This window comes from Mchenga conophoros, linkage group LG7 (genome assembly GCF_057382185.1).
Source record: "Mchenga conophoros isolate Kocher_MC1m ecotype Shallow Benthic linkage group LG7, M_conophoros_male_GT1.1, whole genome shotgun sequence".
NCBI lineage: Eukaryota > Metazoa > Chordata > Actinopteri > Cichliformes > Cichlidae > Mchenga > Mchenga conophoros.
The window spans coordinates 46,456,774-46,478,805 of record NC_140532.1 but is presented as its reverse complement, the minus strand read 5'-3'; the positions used below and the strand labels follow the sequence as shown (position 1 = coordinate 46,478,805).

Here is a 22,032-nt window from a genome sequence, read left to right as displayed (position 1 = left end):
CCACCAGATGGCGACAAAATGTGACACACTGTGAACTGAGGCGCGCGTGCACACACACAAGCACATACATGAACCCAGAGCACTCATTTTGTAACTTAAGATTAACCTTAATAATGAATTATTTACTGGATACCCGACACTCAGCAACATTGGACCTTTTAAACAGCGTAGTTTTGAGTGAAAAAATCGGATGATGTAGCAATTCCGTGTTCGTGAAGTTGATGTAAAACTAAACGTATAGGAGGAAATTATTTAATAATAATTAATAATAATTGTTAAAAAACGCTACTATGACTCCCAGTAACTCTATGCCTAGACTTTATAGAAAGTGAGATGGACCTTTTATGTTCCAGCCAGATAAGACATATTGGTATCCTGAGAATATTTGCACAGCCACATTACTATGTCAAATATACCATTAAACATTTTATGCTTTTACTTGTATTTAAGTTTGAAAATGCTCTTAGCCTGCCTACCTTATTTGCTTGAAGTGAGAAGTAGAACTCTTTGGGTTAAATAAATAAATAAATAAATAAATAAACAATTTGCAGTTTGTATTTAAAATCATTTTTCTACGTTAACCATGCCAGGAATTAACATTAATGTTTTAGGTATGATAAAATATGCACTTAGGAGTAGCTAATTGAGATTGGTAAACTGAGCATGTGCCTCGGCAATCCCATGGCAACCACGTTTGGAACGAAGGCATGACATAACGTAACCTACGTAAAACAAATGCGTACAGACTTCAACGTAGAGCCCCATTCTGGCTAGTAGTTAAGTATTTACGTTAACTAATTACGAGTTTTTTTATTTAACTTTATTAACATAATTCACGTATGTGCACTACAAAGTGGGACCAAGGGGAAATTACTTCACGTAATATATACGGAAAGCCACGGTAGTCTCCTCTTTTCACCCGGAAGGACAGGTTAGCGGAGAGGAAGCTCTTCTCGTGCTCAAAATGCGGACTGGGGACGCTGATTGTGTTTCCAACTCAGTCGCTTACAAGAAGTTCTTCTCTAAGTGTTTAGAACAATAAAAAGGGACCTGTTTGGATTGCTTACATTGTGGATACATTTCGTAAGAAAATGTAGGTATGTATGCTTTTTCAGAGGCTCTCAAGTACAGTCAGTCAGTGTTAGTCATTATTTTAATCCCAGCTCGTAGTGTATTATTCGTATCTTATAACTTTGATTGTAGCATCATCACTGAGGATACAAAACACGAGGAAACAATCTTTATATTAATGTATCTCTGACAGACATGGAGTTTCTCCCAGTCCTTGATCCTCAACATAAACCCGAAGAAGGAATATGGTTAGTGAGTTGAAGTACTTTCAGTGCACTTGTGATTTTAAAAAGAGTATAACATTGGATGTAGCCTCTGGTTAAAATTTTTCTGTTGCTAATAGGTATTCTTTGAGACCCAGGGGAAGTGCTCCAGGTGTTAGTGTTGGTCACACCTGTATATTCACTCCATCTGAAGATGGAGGAAAAGGGAGACTCCTTATTATTGGAGGAGCCAATCCCAGCGGCAGTTTCTCAGATTCGCACATCATAAATCTAGGTAAAAATTATATATATATATATATATATATATATATATATATATATATATATATATATATATATATATATATATATATATATATATACATACATACATACTGTAAAAGCTGGCTCTGAATATATACATATATATATCCAGAGCCAGCTTTTACAGTATTATGACCTCAGTATACCTCTGTATTTTATAATATAGTTATCAGGCTTGTGTTTTACAGGCTTTAATGGGACGTCTTTTTTAATTATGACAAGAAGCTAAAGTTATCATCAGCCATCAGACTGATATTATATAACTTTCTTTGCATTTTTGTTTTTGTATGGACCAGACAATCATGGCTGGGACATTGCTGAGTGGGAGGGTTTGGAGGCAAGGTATGAACACTGCAGTTTTGTACCAGAGAGCTGCCCCCAGAGCCTGTGGGTGTTTGGGGGTGCGCAGCAGACTGGAAATCGCAACTGTATCCAAAATGTACAGGTGGCAGGTAAATCCTATTTTAACCTAACCTAGTAATCTGATGGATTTTCACAGATGAGAAAGGTTTCACTCAGATTTCTTGTTGACCTGTGAAACCATGGCTGTGAAAACCTTGAAAACTTGTAGTCTGTAACCATACATGATCATATAAATAGATTACACGATATATTGAATACCCACAAATCTTTTCCATTCTGTGTGTGTCTAGACAGTAACCCTCGCTGGAATACTGTAGAAACAAATGGGACACCCGCGAGTCCCAGGACATACCACACCACCTCAGCCTGCCTTGGAGACAGGCTTTTTGTGTTCTCTGGTGGGGAAATAGGATCTGCACCTGTCTCTGACTCCAAACTTCATGTGTTTGATACAGGTTTGTGTCAGATAAACCTGCTGCTTATCGCAGTGCATTACAATAACACCACCTGACAGTATTTCAGAAGAAATCTGCTTCAGAGATGAAATTTTGTTATTTCTTCCGGGTTTTGATGTGAAAACTGAAATAGCTGATTGGGTGCCGTGTCTAAGATATTGATTGATCTATTTGTATTGGACATCTATGTAAATTGCTGAGTTGAATTTTCATCATAAATAGTAATCTTATGCTTTCTCAATCGTCAATGGTTGCTTTATATAATAATGTTTTAAAAATAAGGACAAAAAATCTATAAAGAGAGGATATTAGAAAACATATCAATTCACTGGGCTACATATCTATCTGTGGATGTCTCCACAATCAAACCTGTTAAATTATTTAACAGAGTAGGGCACCAATAAATGAAATGCAAAGGTTGTATTCATTTCACTGACAGCAGTTTAAAATAATGTGTAAAATAATTGATAGTGTAAAAGACAATGAAAAAATAAAGTGGGATTTTTTTTATCATATGCTTCAAAAATATGTACGTTTAATTTACAGCATTACAAAGTATTTGCTACTCTAGGAAGATCAGATGTGAAATCAGAGTAAAAGTCACGAGATCAAATAGAGATAATGTCATTAAATTTGAACTTTCATAGTTGAATTTCATATATTTTACATTTCTCATTCATGCGAGCGCAGTTTCGCCAGAATGGATTAAGAACGGTGGCCGTCTGAAAATAATTCCAGGGGTCAAAATGTATTTTAGTTATTTTCAGTAAAGACATTTTGATGCAGTAGAGGTTCATTAACACTAGAGCCAAGCAACAATTTTAAGCGTCAGCTTTTTAGATTCAGTGATTTGAAGTTTAGTAAATTTTGTTTCTTTATTTATTTTGGGAGCATTTTGGCTGTAGACCTTTTTAATTAGCTGAAACTTAGCCTTGACTCCATATGGTCAAATAGCATTTCTATTCCACAGCTTAGAATGGCTTTTAGGTCAAATTTCATTTTTACTGAATCATGTGAGAAAATTATGGAAAACCTGGTACTGAATTGTTTTAAAAATGTCTTATTATTATAATTCTTTGGTTTTCATCACTTTTGGTGTCTTAGATGCTCTCATGACTAAACCTCTATATCAGGGGTCCCCAATCCCAGTCCACGAGGGCCGGTGTCCCTGCAGGTTTTAGATCTCACCCTGGGTCAACACACCTGAATCACATGATCAGTTCATTACCAGGCCTCTGGAGAACTTCAAGACATGTTGAGAAGGTCATTTATCCATTTAAATCAGCTGTGTTGGATCAAGGAAACATCTAAAACCTGCAGGGACACCGGCCCTCGTGGACTGGGATTGGGGACCCCTGCTCTATATGTATATTATAAACAGTGTTGGGGAGTAACGGAATACATGTACCGGCGTTATGTATGTAAAATACAAAATATGAGTAATTGTATTCCATTACAGTTACCCTTTAAAAGGGTGGTATTCAGAATACAGTTACTTTGTTGAAACAAATGGATTACACGGTGGTCTTTTCCTGTTTCATATGTTAGGCTATGCCCTCTCTATTTTTGGTAATTCCACGCCAGTGGAAACCCAAACAAAACACGCATTAAGAGGCTCTAATGCCTGTGTGTCAATCTCGCGGACTATGTAACCCCTACTTGCGACCCGCATAATGACGTGAAGAAATATTTTTAAAAATTGGTCAAGAAATTATTTAATATGAAGGCAATAGGCAGTGATAGAGGCATCGCCCTAAAGAATGTAGCCTCATGGGCAGTGTAGTCCGTGCTGCAGGGAGAATGGACTGCCATACCCGTTATGTGTCTGTGAGCGAGGGAGGGAGAAAAAGGAGAGTGGAAAAGTACGAGTTGTCCCTGAGCAGAAACTGGAGATGGAAGCATGTAAATATAGTATAGCTAGATTTCAGGCTACGAGCCCGACACAGAACCCGACGTGTTAGCCAGAGTTCCCTTTACTATGGTTCGGAGCCGGGGACCTGTTTTATATACACATGAAATAGTTTTCTATACGAGATCGCTGCAAAAACTGCAGCCTTACCTAATGTCCACCCTACTGTTACTCATTTTATATTAAGATTCTAAAATGTAGTTGGTATTGGTATGGCGAGTAGCCTTCAGTAATAAATCACACAGCAAGAGTACATTCATGTAGTTGTAAAAACCATAATAATATATTAAGTAATCCAAAGTATTCAAAAATATGTTACTCTCATTGAGTAACGTAATGGAATATGTTACAAAAATACATTTTGGGGCATGTACTCTGTAATCTGTAGTGGAATACATTTTAGAAGTAACCTTCCCAATGCTGATTATAAAAACAGAAAAAAAAAAACCACACACATAACAGACATAATTGATATATGATGCAAACAATTAAGAGAATGTATACACTCATTATTCATTCACTGGTAGATACAAAAAGATCAAGTGCTGAGGAAATATGATATGTCACTGTTCGAGGCATTTCCTGTCTGTGATTGAGATTTTCAAAAAGAAAATCCATATTCTCCTGTTTCTTTCATGTTTCACTATTGACAATTGCTATGAAAAGCGTATATGCTTATATATAAATAATCTTTTTTCCATCCATCTCTTCTGTGTAAATCTGTTGCAGTTTCTTCTACTTGGTCCCAACCTGAAACACAAGGCAGGCACCCTCCAGCCAGACATGGTCACATCATTGTAGCGGTGGATTCAAAGATCTACATTCATGGGGGCATGGCTGGAGACAAATTCCACAACGATATGTATTCTCTTGATTCAAGTAAGACTGTCCACATCTGTGATTCACAAAGGAAGCACTTTGTATTTCAACACACATGCATCATACATATTCAGAGTATCACTGCATTGCACTGGGATGATATAAAAATATCTGTTAAATTATCTTTAAAGGGAACGTGAAGTGGGAGAAAGTGCAGGCCAAAGGAGATATTCCACCAGGAGTAGCTGCCCACTCAGCTGTTGTGCTGGGCAAAAATATCTACATCTTTGGAGGGATGACAGCAGATGGAGCAAGCAACTCCATGTACAGATTTAACACTGGTACACTGTCTTTAAGCCAATTTTTTTTTTAACCCTATATAAATACGGTATTTTAGTTGTTTACAAACATCCAAGTATGATTGTTTTTTTCTATCTGCACTCTGATTTGCACTCTGACTCTTGGTGGCGCTGTCACTTGGTGTTCGCTCGCTCTGTGGTAGAGTATCACTTCCTGTTCCTGCTCAAACACAGTGGTGTTTCTGAGTAGCTTATTTGCTTAGCGATTTAATTAACAACTTTTAAATACATTCTTCTTTCATAGTATAATCTTCACGTGCTTCCTCCGAAGCACACTTTCTGTGTACTCACTACCTAATTTATAGCCAAAGTATTCACTCACTGTCTCTGTACTGTCTCGCTAGCCTAGCTTAGCTCGTAGCCGACTCATTAGCACCATGGCTACTTCACCTGTCCCTCCTGCACTTTCTTGCTCATTGTGTCAGATGTTTAGTTACTCCTCGGCCTCCTTTAGCAGTAATGATATCTGTAACAAATGTAGCATATTTGCAGCGCTGGAGGCCAGGATTACTGAATTGGAGACTCGGCTTCGCACCCTTCATTCACCCGCAGCTAGCCAGGCCCCTGTAGCTGGTGCAGCCGAAAATAGCGTAGGCCCCGCTAGCTGTTCCCCGGCAGGTCCCAAGCAGCTGGGGAATCAGGGCGGCTGGGTCACGGTGAGGAGGAAGCATAGTCCTAAACAGAAGCCCCAGGTACACCACCAACCCGTTCATGTGTCTAACCGTTTTTCCCCACTCGGCGACACACCCGCCGGGGGTCAAACTCTGGTAATTGGCGATTCTGTTCTCAGACATGTGAAGCTAGAGACACCGGCAACCATAGTCAATTGTCTTCCAGGGGCCAGAGCAGGCGACATTGAAGGAAATTTAAAACTGCTGGCTAAGGGTAAACGTAAATTCAGTAAAATCATAATTCACGTCGGCAGTAATGACACCCGGTTACGCCAATCGGAGGTCACTAAAATCAATATTGAATCGGTGTGCAACTTTGCCAAAACAATGTCGGACTCTGTAGTTTTCTCTGGTCCCCTCCCCAATCAGACCAGGAGTGACATGTTTAGCCGCATGTTCTCCTTAAATTGCTGGCTGTCTGAGTGGTGTCCCAGAAACGATGTGGGCTTCATAGATAGATAATTGGCAAACCTTCTGGAGGAAACCTGGTCTTGTTAGGAGAGACGGCATCCATCCCACTTTGGATGGAGCAGCTCTCATTTCTAGAAATATGGACAAATTTATTAAACCCCCCAAAATATGACTATCCAGAGTTGGGACCAGGAAGCAGAGTTGCAGTCTTACACGCTTCTCTGCAGCTTCTCTCCTCCTGCTACCCCCCCAAAAACCCATCTCCATAGAGACTGTGTCAGCTTCCAAAAAGACAAAAAACAAACTAAAAACCAGCAACAAACAACTTAAACATAAACAATCACAAAGAAAGAACAATACAGTATCCACATCTGAACCAAAGAGTAAAACAGTGAAATGTGGATTATTAAATATTAGGTCTCTCTCCTCCAAGTCTCTGTTAGTACATGACTTAATAATTGATCAACAAATTGATTTACTCTGCCTTACAGAAACCTGGTTGCAGCAGGATGATTATGTTAGTTTAAATGAATCAACACCCCCGAGCCATTCTAACTACCAGAAATCTCGAAGCACAGGCCGAGGGGGCGGTGTGGCAGCAATTTTTCACACCAGCCTATTAATTAATGAAAGACCAAGACAGACTTTTAATTCATTTGAAAGCCTGATGCTTAACATTGTCCACCCCAGCTGTGAAACTCAGAAACCAGTCTTACTTGTTATCATCTATCGTCCACCTGGGCCTTACACAGAGTTTCTGTCTGATTTCTCAGACTTTATATCTAATTTAGTTCTGAGCTCAAATAAAATAATTATTGTGGGTGATTTTAACATCCATGTAGATGCTAAAAATGACAGCCTCAACATGGCATTTAATCTGTTATTAGACTCAATTGGTTTCTCTCAAAATGTAAAAGAACCCACCCACCACTTTAATCACACTCTAGATCTTGTTTTAACATATGGCATCGAACCTGAACATTTAACAGTGTTTCCTGAAAACCCTCTCCTGTCTGATCATTTCCTGATAACATTTACTTTTACAATAATTGATTACACAGCGGTGAAGAGTAGACTTTATCAAAGTAGATGTCTTTCTGAAAGCGCTGTAACTAAGTTTAAGAATATAATCCACCCACTGTTATCATCTCCAATGCCCTGTACCAACACAGAGCAAAGCAGCTATCTGAACGCTACCCCAACAGAGGTCGATTATCTTGTTAATAATTTCACCTCCTCACTACGTACGACTCTGGATACTGTAGCTCCTGTGAAAACTAAGGCCTCAAATCAGAAGTACCTGACTCCGTGGTATAATTCTGAAACACGTACCCTAAAGCAGATGACTCGTAATCTGGAGAGGAAATGGCGTGTCACAAATTTAGAGGATCATCATTTAGCCTGGAGAAATAGTTTGCTGCTTTATAAGAAAGCCCTCCGCAAAGCCAGAACATCTTACTATTCATCACTGATTGAAGAAAATAAGAACAACCCTAGGTTTCTCTTCAGCACTGTAGCCAGGCTGACAAAAAGTCAGAGCTCTTTTGAGCCAACCATCCCTTTAACGTTAACTAGTAATGACTTCATGAACTTCTTCACAAATAAAATTTTTATCATTAGAGAAAAAATTACCAGTAATCATCCCACAGATGTAATATTATCTACAGCTATTCTTAGTACCATCGATGTTAAGTTAGACTCTTTTTCTCCAGTTGATCTTTCTGAGTTAACTTCAATAATTACTTCCTCCAAACCATCAACGTGTCTTTTAGACCCCATTCCTACAAAACTGCTCAAAGAAGTCCTGCCATTAATTAATTCTTCGATCTTAAATATGATCAACCTATCTCTAATGATCGGCTATGTACCACAGGCCTTCAAGCTGGCTGTAGTTAAACCTTTACTCAAAAAGCCATCTCTAGACCCAGCAGTCTTAGCTAATTATAGGCCAATCTCCAACCTTCCTTTCATATCAAAAATCCTTGAAAGAGTAGTTGTCAAACAGCTAACAGATCATCTGCAGAGGAATGGTTTATTTGAAGAGTTTCAGTCAGGTTTCAGAGCTCAGCACAGCACAGAAACAGCTTTAGTGAAGGTTACAAATGAACTTCTTATGGCCTCTGACAGTGGACTCATCTCTGTGCTTGTCCTGCTAGACCTCAGTGCAGCGTTTGATACTGTTGATCATAATATCCTATTAGAGCGATTAGAACATGCTGTAGGTATTACAAGTACTGCGCTGCAGTGGTTTGTATCATATCTATCTAATAGACTCCAATTCGTGCATGTAAATGGAGAGTCCTCTTCACACACTGAGGTTAATTATGGAGTTCCACAGGGTTCAGTGCTAGGACCAATTCTGTTTACATTATACATGCTTCCCTTAGGCAGTATCATTAGAAGACATAGCATACATTTTCACTGCTATGCAGATGACACCCAGCTCTATCTGTCCATGAAGCCAGATAACACACACCAATTAGTTAAACTGCAGGAATGTCTTAAAGACATAAAGACCTGGATGGCCGCTAACTTTCTGCTTCTTAATTCAGATAAAACTGAGGTTATTGTACTCGGCCCTGAAAATCTTAGAAATATGGTATCTAATCAGATTCTTACTCTGGATGGCATTACCTTGGCCTCCAGTAACGCGGTGAGGAACCTTGGAGTCATTTTTGACCAGGACATGTCCTTCAACGCACATATTAAACAAATATGTAAGACTGCTTTCTTCCATTTGCGCAACATCTCTAAAATTAGAAACATCCTGTCTCAGAGTGACGCTGAAAAACTAGTTCATGCATTTATTACTTCCAGGCTGGACTACTGTAATTCATTATTATCAGGATGTCCAAAAAACTCACTGAAAAGCCTTCAGCTAATCCAAAATGCTGCAGCAAGAGTACTGACAGGGACTAGAAAGAGAGAGCATATTTCTCCTGTTTTGGCTTCCCTTCATTGGCTTCCTGTTAAATCCAGAATTGAATTCAAAATCCTGCTCCTCACATACAAGGTCTTAAATAATCAGGCCCCATCTTATCTTAATGACCTTGTAGTACCATATCACCCTATTAGAGCGCTCCGCTCTCGCTCTGCAGGCCTACTTGTTGTTCCTAGAGTATTTAAAAGTAGAATGGGAGGGAGAGCCTTCAGTTTTCAGGCCCCTCTTCTGTGGAACCAGCTTCCAGTTTGGATTCGGGAGACAGACACTATCTCTACTTTTAAGATTAGGCTTAAAACTTTCCTTTTTTCTAAAGCATATAGTTAGGGCTGGACCAGGTGACCCTGAATCCTCCCTTTGTTATGCTGCAATAGATGTAGGCTGCCGGGGGATTCCCATGATGCATTGAGTTTTTCCTTTCCAGTCACCTTTCTCACTCACTATGTATTAATAGACCTCTCTGCATTGAATCATATCTGTTATTAACCTCTGTCTCTCTTCCACAGCATGTCTTTATCCTGTCTTCCTTCTCTCACCCCAACCGGTCGCAGCAGATGGCCGCCCCTCCCTGAGCCTGGTTCTGCCGGAGGTTTCTTCCTGTTAAAAGGGAGTTTTTCCTTCCCACTGTCGCCAAAGTGCTTGCTCATAGGGGGTCATATGATTGTTGGGTTTTTCTCTGTATCTATGAAGCGCCTTGAGGCGACTTTTGTTGTGATTTGGCGCTATATAAATAAAATTGAATTGAATTGAATTGAATATATTTTCTGCTTGCAGACAAATGTAGATGGCTCCTAATGAAATTCAAAGGAGCTCTGCCACCAAAACGTCTTGACCACTCCATGTGTATATTTCCCTGGACGGTGTGTGATGATGGGAATCCAGAGGAGGAAGCCAACGGACCAGCACCCCCTGAGCCAATAAACCTGTTATTTGTATTTGGAGGCATGAATACTCTGGGTACCATATATAATGACTGTATTGTGACTGTTGTCAAATAAAAAAATAAAAATAAAAAAAACTAAAAAAAAAAAAAAGCTTGAAAGGAAAAAAAATGATATTGCAATAAAATATTTCGACATGAAATTAGTTTTGGAATTTGCAGTTTTACATCTGAACAAGTTTCAAATTAAAATTATATATATATATGAGAAAACTATAAACTTTTGCACTACCTGTGAATTTAAAGAGCCCTTCATCCCACAGACACTATATTCAGTGTACCCTCAAAAACCCACCCAACTACATCCCTCCCCATCAGGACTGCCTGAGAACAGCAGCAACAAGCCTCATATCCAGGCTGACAAATATCTCCGCCTTCCAGCGAAGAGAACACGTCTCACACACTGAAACTTGTTTTAAAGTCTTTCAGGAAATTCAGTATGGTCACTTGTTATTGTCAGCCCCTTCCCGACCACTCCTCTCACAATTTGAGTCCCATCAGTCCAATATGTACACCAACATGCCAGAGGGCCAAGGAGCGACAAGACTTCAGACCTGCCTACAACTCATCCTTCTCATCTTGCTCACTGCCCTCTGGTGGTGGACCACCTGCACTACCGTAGAGCTTGGTGATAATGGGCTGAACCACCTCCTCAAGCTCCTTCTTCTTGGCCTGGAACTCATCCAGGTCAGCATCTTGGTGGGATTCCAACCATTCAATCTTCTCCTCCACTGCTTTCTCAATGGACTCCTTATCGTCATCTGACAGCTTGCCACCAAGCTTCTCCTTGTCACCGATCTGGTTCTTCAGGGAGTATGCGTAGCTCTCCAGCTCATTGCGAGCGTCGATCCTCTCCTTCAGCTTCTTATCTTCGTCAGCAAAGCGTTCTGCGTCGTTCACCATGCGCTCGATGTCCTCGGGCGTTAGCCGGTTCTGGTCATTTGTGATTGTGATCTTGTTCTTGTTGCCTGTGCCCTTGTCCTCAGCAGTGACACGCAGAATGCCGTTGACATCAATCTCAAAGGTGACTTCAATCTGCGGTACACCGCGAGGAGCAGGGGGGATGCCAGTCAGGTCAAAGGTACCCAGGAGATGGTTGTCTTTGGTCAAAGGACGCTCACCTAAGAGAAATAAAAAAAGTCAATTAGACTTGTGGAACTTATTTATTTCACTGTCACGGGTTTCTTGTCATTGGAGTCTTTGTATAAAAACACTATTTGGGAAATTTAAAGAATAATATCCAAACTCTTACCTTCATAGACTTTGATGGTGACAGTAGGCTGGTTATCAGAGGCTGTAGAAAAGATCTGAGCTTTTTTGGTGGGCACCACAGTGTTTCTGGGGATCAGCTTGGTCATTACTCCTCCAACAGTCTCAATACCAAGGGTCAGGGGGCACACATCCAGAAGAACCACATCACCTGCAAGTGAAGGAAAATGTTTAGTAAACAGGACCACATTTGAAAGCTCACCCCTGTTTCAAAGAATATCTCTAAAAGTGATGACTCACCAGTGTCCTCCTCTCCAGAAAGCACGCCAGCCTGCACAGCAGCTCCGTATGCCACAGCCTCATCAGGGTTAATGCCTCTAGATGGCTCTTTGCCATTGAAAAACTCCTTCACCAGCTGCTGGATTTTGGGGATACGGGTGGAGCCTCCAACCAGGACAATCTCATCAATGTCAGACTTCTTCAAGTCAGAATCTTCCAGCACCTTCTGTACAGGCTTCATGGTGGAACGGAACAGGTCCTGGGTTTTGAAGAACACACAGGTTAAAAAAGCTCGGTCAACAGTTTCTCCCATAATGTTTGATACGCAATATTTTCAGAACCAAATTAATATCTTACCATGTTCAGCTCCTCAAACTTGGCACGAGTCAGGGTCTCAGAGAAGTCCTCTCCCTCAAAGAAAGACTCGATCTCAATGCGGGCTTGGTGCTGGGCAGACAGCGCCCTCTTGGCCTTCTCGACCTCGCGACGCAGCTTCTGCACAGCACGGTTGTCTTTGCGCACATCTTTGCCAGTCTTTTTCTTGTACAGCTTGATGAAGTGCTCCATGACACGCTGGTCAAAGTCCTCTCCTCCCAGATGAGTGTCACCGTTGGTGGCCACCACTTCGAAAACACCGTTGTCAATGGTCAGAAGAGAGACATCAAAGGTGCCACCGCCCAGATCGAACACAAGAATGTTCTTCTCTCCGTCCTTCTTGTCCAGGCCATAAGCAATAGCAGCAGCAGTTCTAAAGAATACAATGAGAGTTTATTAGAAGGGAGTGCAGAGATATTCTTTGGAGTTTCAAATTGCAAATTCATTTTGACTGGATGCTTACGGCTCATTGATGATTCGCATAACATTCAGACCAGCAATGGTACCAGCATCCTTAGTGGCCTGGCGCTGGGCATCGTTGAAGTAGGCGGGGACAGTGACCACAGCATGTGTGACCTGAGGAAAAAGGATAAAGTTAGATTTGATGATACACCATTTAATTAAAATTTTCCCTGTTTTACAGTCTCTGACTTTTTGTACCTTCTTGCCCAGGTAAGCCTCAGCAGTCTCCTTCATCTTAGTCAGCACCATAGCAGAGACCTCCTCGGGAGCAAAGGTCTTCATCTGACCACCACCAATGTCAACCTGGATATGGGGCTTGCTCTTCTTCTCAGTAACCTTCAGAGGAAAACATATCAATATTAATTTAACAACAATTTAGCTCAAACATGACCCACAGAACAAGCAACTACAAGTTCTACTTTCAGTTTACAAGCTCACCTTGAAGGGGAAGTACTTGATGTCCTGCTGCACAGACGAATCACCCCATGTGCGACCAATGAGCCTCTTGGCATCAAAGATGGTGTTCTCAGGGTTAGAGGTCAGCTGATTCTTGGCAGCATCACCGATCAGACGCTCACCTTCACTGGTGAAGGCCACGTAGGAGGGGGTAATTCGGTTTCCCTGGTCATTGGCAATAATCTCCACACGTCCATTCTTGAACACTCCAACACTGCAAGAAAACAGTTTGAATTTAGTCTGAATGCCATTTTATTCCACAGTGGTATCATGTCACTATTTAAAGATTTTAACGTGACTTGTTACCATGAGTATGTGGTCCCCAGATCAATCCCAACCACAGTCCCCACGTTGTCCTTCTTATCATCATCATCGGCGGCGGCAAACACTGTGCCGACTAACAGCATCACAACCCACAACAGCTTCATCTTTGTTTGTTTGCTCTCCAATCTACAAGGAAAATGCAGAAAATAAATACAACGTAAATCAACGTGGCTTTGAAATCAATAAGTGGACTAAGCCTCCCGAGTTCATGAAGCTAGCAGCTAATGGTACTGATGTGATTTGCTGAGCTCCAGAACCATAGCAGATTTGAAGTTGGTCTTAGATAATAAATACTATAAACATTTTTGACTACGTTATTGTACCTAGAGTATAATAAGTCCAATCCGTTTTGGCAACTTAAAATATTTTGACAAAACTGTGATGTAACATTGGTTGCAATTCCTACCACCTTCTTGGCCAGCTCCTCTTAAAAAACAACAACAACCACATTTTATTCTTAGTGGCAATTTAAAAACAAAAAAATATTTTATTCTAAGTGGTAATTAAAAAATAATCAACAAATAAAACATATTTCAAAGTCACTCGGCATTTTTAAATATTATTCTTTCCTTTTTCTTAAACACTGACTACTTCGTGATAAAAAAAAAAGTATTGTTGAAAATGTAAAAAAATGATCATGCTGATGATAGACGTTTTAACCTTCATATATAAATCTGTGACGCACTTGCCCCTGTTGTCAGTTTAGCTCACTCCGTTTAGACGCACCAACATGAATCCCAGTTTGAAGCCGCCGGTTCGAGTCTTACCTTCGCCAATTTGTAGTTGAGGTCTTGATAGCGTCTTTTTTACAAAATAAAACAGTATAAGCAACGATAACCTCCAAAAGTTCCAATACTGTGAAGCAAACTGTGTCTATTTTGTCTATTTCACATAATTGCATCTGTGAAATCGTGTATATATAGAAGCCTTCATAAACAAGTCGTCACGCTTTCCCGGTTTTGAGGCTCGCTATTGGTTGAGCTGCTGTTTGGTGGAAGGCGCTGATTGGTTTCGTCTAGCGCGCTGGCTGCACCTGATTTGCACATATCAGGTTTAGGCGACGTCACCGTTTGTGCCGAAGTGTGAGTGTGTGAATGTAACGCCACAAGTATGTAAAAATAAGTGAATGTATGTATAAATGTATAATTACCTCCGCCAAGGCAGTTATATTTTTGTCAGTCTCCCACTTAAAACTTTTGATAGAAATCTGATAAACCTTCGTAGGAGTGTAGTGTGAGTTCATGTTAACAACACATTAAAATCGGCCTTGCATACACTCAGGTCTTCATTGTAAACTTAATGACCTATTGGTCTATTGGTGGAAAATTGCCAAAAGCCTTATAACTTAGACTCTAAAGATTTTAAATGTCATACCAAATTTAACCTTTGACCTCTCTTTCAAGTTCAAAAGATTAATCTGAAAGTCAGAGGGATAATGCTACATGGAGATATTTAAAATGATAATAGGTTTTCAGACTGCCAAGAACATGTTGAGGTGGGACACTTTTTGAGTATAACTGATTCATTTTATCGTGACTTTCTTAAGTATGTTACAGTAACAAATGATAATCGTTTAAATATATAGCAATAGGCATACATGTACAATGTTTCTAAATAACTATTATGTTTTTACAAAAACTAACTTTTTTCACTTGATAAATTATCGCTAAACATTTAAACCATTTTTTCTAAACATTTCAACAAATAGAATACAAAATACAATACTATTCCCTTAAAAGTAAATACTGCCCTTTCTATCTATCTATCTATCTATCTATCTATCTATCTATCTATCTATCTATCTATCTATCTATCTATCTATCTATCTGCCTGTCTGTCTGTCTGTTATGCCATACAACCATAAGATAATTCTATCTTTATGCTTTTTGTTGCTGGCAGCCTGTTGCAGAAACACAATTTTTGTTCCAATTTTTTTCAGTTCCTACTACAACTACCATAAATGCCAAATATATCACAGTTTGACAGACAAAATTTGTATTTTTGCACCGACAAGATGATTCCCAAAGAGCTATTAGGTGAAAACTTGGCATATGTCTGCATGGTTTGTAGATTGTTTATAAAATATCAGAAGAAGATGAACAAGTGGAGGACCAAAATAAAAAAAAATTTCAGGCCTAAAAATCTACCGCAGGTGAATATTGCCTGAAAGTCATGACCTTAAGAAACAGGAAAAAATCCAGCAAACACCTGACACAGGACCTGAGAAATGCATCTAGCTTTTCAACTGATCCATCTGCTGTTTATTGAAGCCTCATCAGAAATGGTCTAAGTTGAGGGGTGGCTCTCAAGAAGCCATTCTTAAAGAAGGGAAGCAGGGAGAAAAGGCTGAGGTATACCAAATAACACAGGTACTGGATTGAAAATCAGTGGCAACAGGTCTGTTGGAGTGATTAATGAAAAAATGAAATCTTTGATGTAAATCCTCATCGATATGTACAGAGAAGGACAGGACAGAGCTACAACAGAGAGAACCCACAGCCACCTGTAATACACAGTGGAGACTATGTTATGTTTTCGAGGAGCATTTCAGACAGTGGCATTGAAGCTTCTTTTTTTTTTAACTGGTGGAATTCTGAACGCAGAAAGGTACAGTCAGATTTTGATCCACCTTGTTGAAAGCATCTAATTGGCAACGGCTTTATTTTCAGCATGACAGTGATCCCAGTATAACCCCAGTGCAGTAAAAGCAGACCTGGATTTAAAGCACACAAACAATGGAACACAACCAGTCATTGATTGGCTTCCCCAGTGCCTGGACCTCAACATTATTCAAGCAGTGTGGGATCATCTTGACAGAGAATGAAAACAGCCAACATCCAAACACAGCTTTAAATGTCTTTCAAGAAGTTTAAGTTTTCAAAATAAGATACCTGATTCTTTAATATTTTTATTAAGGGGGACAAAAAGCACACATTTTAAATATCAAGGGGCATGTATTCTCTGCATTGCCCCTGAAATTATGTTTTTTTGCTGCTGTAAATTATGCCTTTCTGGTTTCAGTTTGAACAAATGATATGAAAAATATATGTTTATATGACAGTAATTATTTTTTTCTCTGTCCATCACTTTCGTGTAAATCTGTTGCAGTGTCTTCTACTTGGTCCCAACCTGAAACACAAGACAGGCACCCTCCAGCCACACGTGATCACATCATTGTAGCGGTGGATTCAAAGATCTATATTCATTCACTATGTCAACACACATGCAGCATAATTGTTCAGAGTATCACTGCATTGCACTGGGATGATATAAAAATATCTGTTAAATTATCTTTAAAGGGAACGTGAAGTGGGAGAAAGTGCAGGCCAAAGGAGATATTCCACCAGGAGTAGCTGCCCACTCAGCTGTTGTGCTGGGCAAGAACATTTACATATTTGGAGGGATGACAGCAGATGGAGCAAGCAACTCCATGTACAGATTTAACACTGGTACACTGTCTTTAAGCCATTTTTTTTTTAACCCTATATAAATACGGTATTTTAGTTGTTTACAAACATCCAAGTATGATTGTTTTTATATTTTCTGCTTGCAGACAAATGTAGATGGCTCCTAATGAAATTCAAAAGGAGCTCTGCCACCAAAACGTCTTGACCACTCCATGTGTATATTTCCCTGGACAGTGTGTGATGATGGGAATCCAGAGGAGGTGCAAGCCAACAGACCAGCACCCCCTGAGGCAATAAACATGTTATTTGTATTTGGAGGCATGAATACTCTGGGTACCATATATATTGAATTTTGTAAAATAAAAAAAAGATGTAGGAATAAAATATTTGACATAATTACATTTAAAGCTACCATTAAATGCTGAAAGAAAAAAAAAAAAAAAAAAAAAAAAAAAAAAAAAAAAGGTTAAATGCTTCTCATTCATGTACAAAATTGAAATTTCATACACTGAAAGGTGAAGTTTTCAGAGGGTTGACTTTACCAATGTGGAACCTGAAACTATAAAATAAGACCGGACAGAAAACAGTTTGTATCAAACATTTATTTCAATTGTCTTTCCAGAAGTACAATGACCAGATTCAATAAATAAACTTTTGCACTGCCTGTGAACATAAAGAGCCCTTCATCCCACAGACACCATATTCAGTGTACCCACAAAACCCACCCGCCCACCCAACTACATCCCTCCCCATCAGGACTGCCTGAGAACAGCAGCAACAAGCCTCATATCCAGGCTGACAAATATCTCCGCCTTCCAGCGAAGAGAACACGTCTCACACACTGAAACTTGTTTTAAAGTCTTTCAGGAAATTCAGTATGGTCACTTGTTATTGTCAGCCCCTTCCCGACCACTCCTCTCACAATTTGAGTCCCATCAGTCCAATATGTACACCAACATGCCAGAGGGCCAAGGAGCGACAAGACTTCAGACCTGCCTACAACTCATCCTTCTCATCTTGCTCACTGCCCTCTGGTGGTGGACCACCTGCACTACCGTAGAGCTTGGTGATAATGGGCTGAACCACCTCCTCAAGCTCCTTCTTCTTGGCCTGGAACTCATCCAGGTCAGCATCTTGGTGGGATTCCAACCATTCAATCTTCTCCTCCACTGCTTTCTCAATGGACTCCTTATCGTCATCTGACAGCTTGCCACCAAGCTTCTCCTTGTCACCGATCTGGTTCTTCAGGGAGTATGCGTAGCTCTCCAGCTCATTGCGAGCGTCGATCCTCTCCTTCAGCTTCTTATCTTCATCAGCAAAGCGTTCTGCGTCGTTCACCATGCGCTCGATGTCCTCGGGCGTTAGCCGGTTCTGGTCATTTGTGATTGTGATCTTGTTCTTGTTGCCTGTGCCCTTGTCCTCAGCAGTGACACGCAGAATGCCGTTGACATCAATCTCAAAGGTGACTTCAATCTGCGGTACACCGCGAGGAGCAGGGGGGATGCCAGTCAGGTCAAAGGTACCCAGGAGATGGTTGTCTTTGGTCAAAGGACGCTCACCTAAGAGAAATAAAAAAAAGTCAACAATTAGACTTGTGGAACTTATTTATTTCACTGTCACGGGTTTCTTGTCATTGGAGTCTTTGTATAAAAACACTATTTGGGAAATTTAAAGAATAATATCCAAACTCTTACCTTCATAGACTTTGATGGTGACAGTAGGCTGGTTATCAGAGGCTGTAGAAAAGATCTGAGCTTTTTTGGTGGGCACCACAGTGTTTCTGGGGATCAGCTTGGTCATTACTCCTCCAACAGTCTCAATACCAAGGGTCAGGGGGCACACATCCAGAAGAACCACATCACCTGCAAGTGAAGGAAAATGTTTAGTAAACAGGACCACATTTGAAAGCTCACCCCTGTTTCAAAGAATATCTCTAAAAGTGATGACTCACCAGTGTCCTCCTCTCCAGAAAGCACGCCAGCCTGCACAGCAGCTCCGTATGCCACAGCCTCATCAGGGTTAATGCCTCTAGATGGCTCTTTGCCATTGAAAAACTCCTTCACCAGCTGCTGGATTTTGGGGATACGGGTGGAGCCTCCAACCAGGACAATCTCATCAATGTCAGGCTTCTTCAAGTCAGAATCTTCCAGCACCTTCTGTACAGGCTTCATGGTGGAACGGAACAGGTCCTGGGTTTTGAAGAACACACAGGTTAAAAAAGCTCGGTCAACAGTTTCTCCCATAATGTTTGATACGCAATATTTTCAGAACCAAATTAATATCTTACCATGTTCAGCTCCTCAAACTTGGCACGAGTCAGGGTCTCAGAGAAGTCCTCTCCCTCAAAGAAAGACTCGATCTCAATGCGGGCTTGGTGCTGGGCAGACAGCGCCCTCTTGGCCTTCTCGACCTCGCGACGCAGCTTCTGCACAGCACGGTTGTCTTTGCGCACATCTTTGCCAGTCTTTTTCTTGTACAGCTTGATGAAGTGCTCCATGACACGCTGGTCAAAGTCCTCTCCTCCCAGATGAGTGTCACCGTTGGTGGCCACCACTTCGAAAACACCGTTGTCAATGGTCAGAAGAGAGACATCAAAGGTGCCACCGCCCAGATCGAACACAAGAATGTTCTTCTCTCCGTCCTTCTTGTCCAGGCCATAAGCAATAGCAGCAGCAGTTCTAAAGAATACAATGAGAGTTTATTAGAAGGGAGTGCAGAGATATTCTTTGGAGTTTCAAATTGCAAATTCATTTTGACTGGATGCTTACGGCTCATTGATGATTCGCATAACATTCAGACCAGCAATGGTACCAGCATCCTTAGTGGCCTGGCGCTGGGCATCGTTGAAGTAGGCGGGGACAGTGACCACAGCATGTGTGACCTGAGGAAAAAGGATAAAGTTAGATTTGATGATACACCATTTAATTAAAATTTTCCCTGTTTTACAGTCTCTGACTTTTTGTACCTTCTTGCCCAGGTAAGCCTCAGCAGTCTCCTTCATCTTAGTCAGCACCATAGCAGAGACCTCCTCGGGAGCAAAGGTCTTCATCTGACCACCACCAATGTCAACCTGGATATGGGGCTTGCTCTTCTTCTCAGTAACCTTCAGAGGAAAACATATCAATATTAATTTAACAACAATTTAGCTCAAACATGACCCACAGAACAAGCAACTACAAGTTCTACTTTCAGTTTACAAGCTCACCTTGAAGGGGAAGTACTTGATGTCCTGCTGCACAGACGAGTCACCCCATGTGCGACCAATGAGCCTCTTGGCATCAAAGATGGTGTTCTCAGGGTTAGAGGTCAGCTGATTCTTGGCAGCATCACCGATCAGACGCTCACCTTCACTGGTGAAGGCCACGTAGGAGGGGGTAATTCGGTTTCCCTGGTCATTGGCAATAATCTCCACGCGTCCATTCTTGAACACTCCAACACTGCAAGAAAACAGTTTAAATTTAGTCTGAATGCCATTTTATTCCACAGTGGTATCATGTCACTATTTAAAGATTTTAACGTGACTTGTTACCATGAGTATGTGGTCCCCAGATCAATCCCAACCACAGTCCCCACGTTGTCCTTCTTATCATCATCGTCGGCGGCAAACACTGTGCCGACCACCAGCATCACAACCCACAACAGCTTCATCTTTGTTTGTTTGTACTTAAATCTACAAGCAGATCTGCAGAAAAGAAATACAACGTAAGATATTAGGTGGGTTCAGCCTCCCAAGTTCCATTAGCCAGAAACTAACGGTACTGCGTAATGTCACTTGCTGAGCTTGCAGACCCACGGCAGACTAAAAGTTGGTCTTGGCAAAAAAATATAACAGGAAAAATGAATTCTCGATAAAATAAGATGGATCACCAGTCAATCATTCCATCATTACCACCACCCCACTGCCAATTCCCCGGTATCTTGCTAACTACGCTACCATGCCTAGCAGACATGTAGGGGGAAACCACCATGCTAGAACATTCCAAACTACATCCTGTTTATTATATTTAGGTTACCGAGTATGTACAGTTCATTCAGAGGACAGTAGTGTAGTTACATTTCAGCTGGTTTATTTGTCAATATTTAGCTTAACCGGTTTTATCTTAATAAAACATTTTGCAGAAAATGGAAAATACAGCTATGCTTCATTATCATATTCATATTAACGCTTTATACATACCTTAACAGAAGTACAACCAATGATTTAACGGCCTTTGCGTTTCCTCTACCGGTAAGAGTCGCTTAGAGCAAACTGTATCTCCTTCAAATCTTTACTTGTCTAGAATAATGCTGGACGAAATGTGGTCTCTCCATATATAAGCCGTCACTTCTTTCCCGTCGTGGAGGCTCGCGATTGGCTGAGCTGTTGCTCGTTGGAACACGCTGATTGGTTTCATTCAGCACGCTGGCCGCCGCTGATTTGCACACATCAGGTTGAAACGACGTCACCGTATGTGTCCACTGCGCCGACGCTGATTGGCTGTCTGTCAAGGGCAGTCCTGAACACAGTTGGTGCAGCTACATGCCACTCTCAAGGCCGGGGGGTGGGTGCATTTCTCGCACTTCAGACATTTACAAATTTTTGCTGCAAGAATTTTTTTTTTTTGCAATGGCCCACCAAGTGTTAGATTTGTAATCTTAATTTTGCGGTTTTAAGGCGTGTCATTACGAGGAGATAGTGATGCAATTGTGATTAGTAATGACTAACTGCAATGAGTATGAAAATCCAAATCCTTTGTGTGATTGTGGTGAATCTGACAGGAAATCTTGTACCAGGTGAACTGGGTTGTCTGGGTGTTTCCTCAGTGAATGTACAAGTCTTAGCCAAAGACTTCAGATACATGTGATCACACTGATTTCAATTTGGTTGGAATCTTTTGCACACATAAGAAGGTAACATAAACTGGCGCATTCAGTTGGGTTTCAATTCAATCAACAAGACAAATATTTGATTAAAAGGTCAAGGAAGCTGACTGCCACTGTCAAGATATGATCCTTGGCAAGTGTCCCAATATATTTCAGCCAAAATATAAGGCTATGATTTGGATATTTTAAAA

The 22,032-nt window shown here is 40.8% G+C and overlaps 3 protein-coding genes across 7 annotated transcripts; 1 reads left to right on the top strand and 2 right to left on the bottom strand.

Annotated features, from left to right (window-relative positions):
* Positions 1-726: 726 nt before the first annotated feature.
* On the top strand, positions 727-10,608 carry rabepk (Rab9 effector protein with kelch motifs). Of its 5 annotated transcripts, none has more exons than XM_085279725.1 (8): positions 727-1,097; positions 1,204-1,319; positions 1,415-1,569; positions 1,895-2,050; positions 2,252-2,416; positions 5,055-5,204; positions 5,336-5,485; positions 10,301-10,608. In XM_085279725.1, the coding sequence occupies exons 2-8, from the start codon at positions 1,267-1,269 to the stop codon at positions 10,522-10,524; spliced, it is 1,053 nt and encodes a 350-aa protein (XP_085135851.1). In that variant the 5' UTR covers positions 727-1,097; positions 1,204-1,266; the 3' UTR covers positions 10,525-10,608. The 5 variants fall into 5 exon arrangements, with proteins under 5 accessions (XP_085135851.1, XP_085135852.1, XP_085135853.1 ...); XM_085279726.1 differs by having other exon boundaries at positions 1,265-1,319; positions 10,033-10,444; XM_085279727.1 differs by lacking the exon at positions 10,301-10,608 and adding an exon at positions 5,647-6,929 and having other exon boundaries at positions 1,265-1,319.
* Positions 10,609-10,764: 156 nt separating this feature from the next.
* On the bottom strand, positions 10,765-13,697 carry LOC146570918 (endoplasmic reticulum chaperone BiP). The gene is made up of 8 exons (XM_085279722.1): positions 13,554-13,697; positions 13,230-13,461; positions 12,990-13,127; positions 12,793-12,905; positions 12,312-12,702; positions 11,976-12,213; positions 11,719-11,886; positions 10,765-11,587 (listed from the first exon to the last, which is right to left on the bottom strand). The coding sequence occupies exons 1-8, from the start codon at positions 13,673-13,675 to the stop codon at positions 11,025-11,027; spliced, it is 1,965 nt and encodes a 654-aa protein (XP_085135848.1). The 5' UTR covers positions 13,676-13,697; the 3' UTR covers positions 10,765-11,024.
* A 3,865-nt stretch (positions 13,698-17,562) lies between these two features.
* On the bottom strand, positions 17,563-21,315 carry LOC146570917 (endoplasmic reticulum chaperone BiP-like). Its single transcript, XM_085279721.1, has 9 exons — positions 21,156-21,315; positions 20,508-20,660; positions 20,184-20,415; positions 19,944-20,081; positions 19,747-19,859; positions 19,266-19,656; positions 18,930-19,167; positions 18,673-18,840; positions 17,563-18,537 (listed from the first exon to the last, which is right to left on the bottom strand). The coding sequence occupies exons 2-9, from the start codon at positions 20,624-20,626 to the stop codon at positions 17,975-17,977; spliced, it is 1,962 nt and encodes a 653-aa protein (XP_085135847.1). The 5' UTR covers positions 20,627-20,660; positions 21,156-21,315; the 3' UTR covers positions 17,563-17,974.
* Positions 21,316-22,032: the final 717 nt, after the last annotated feature.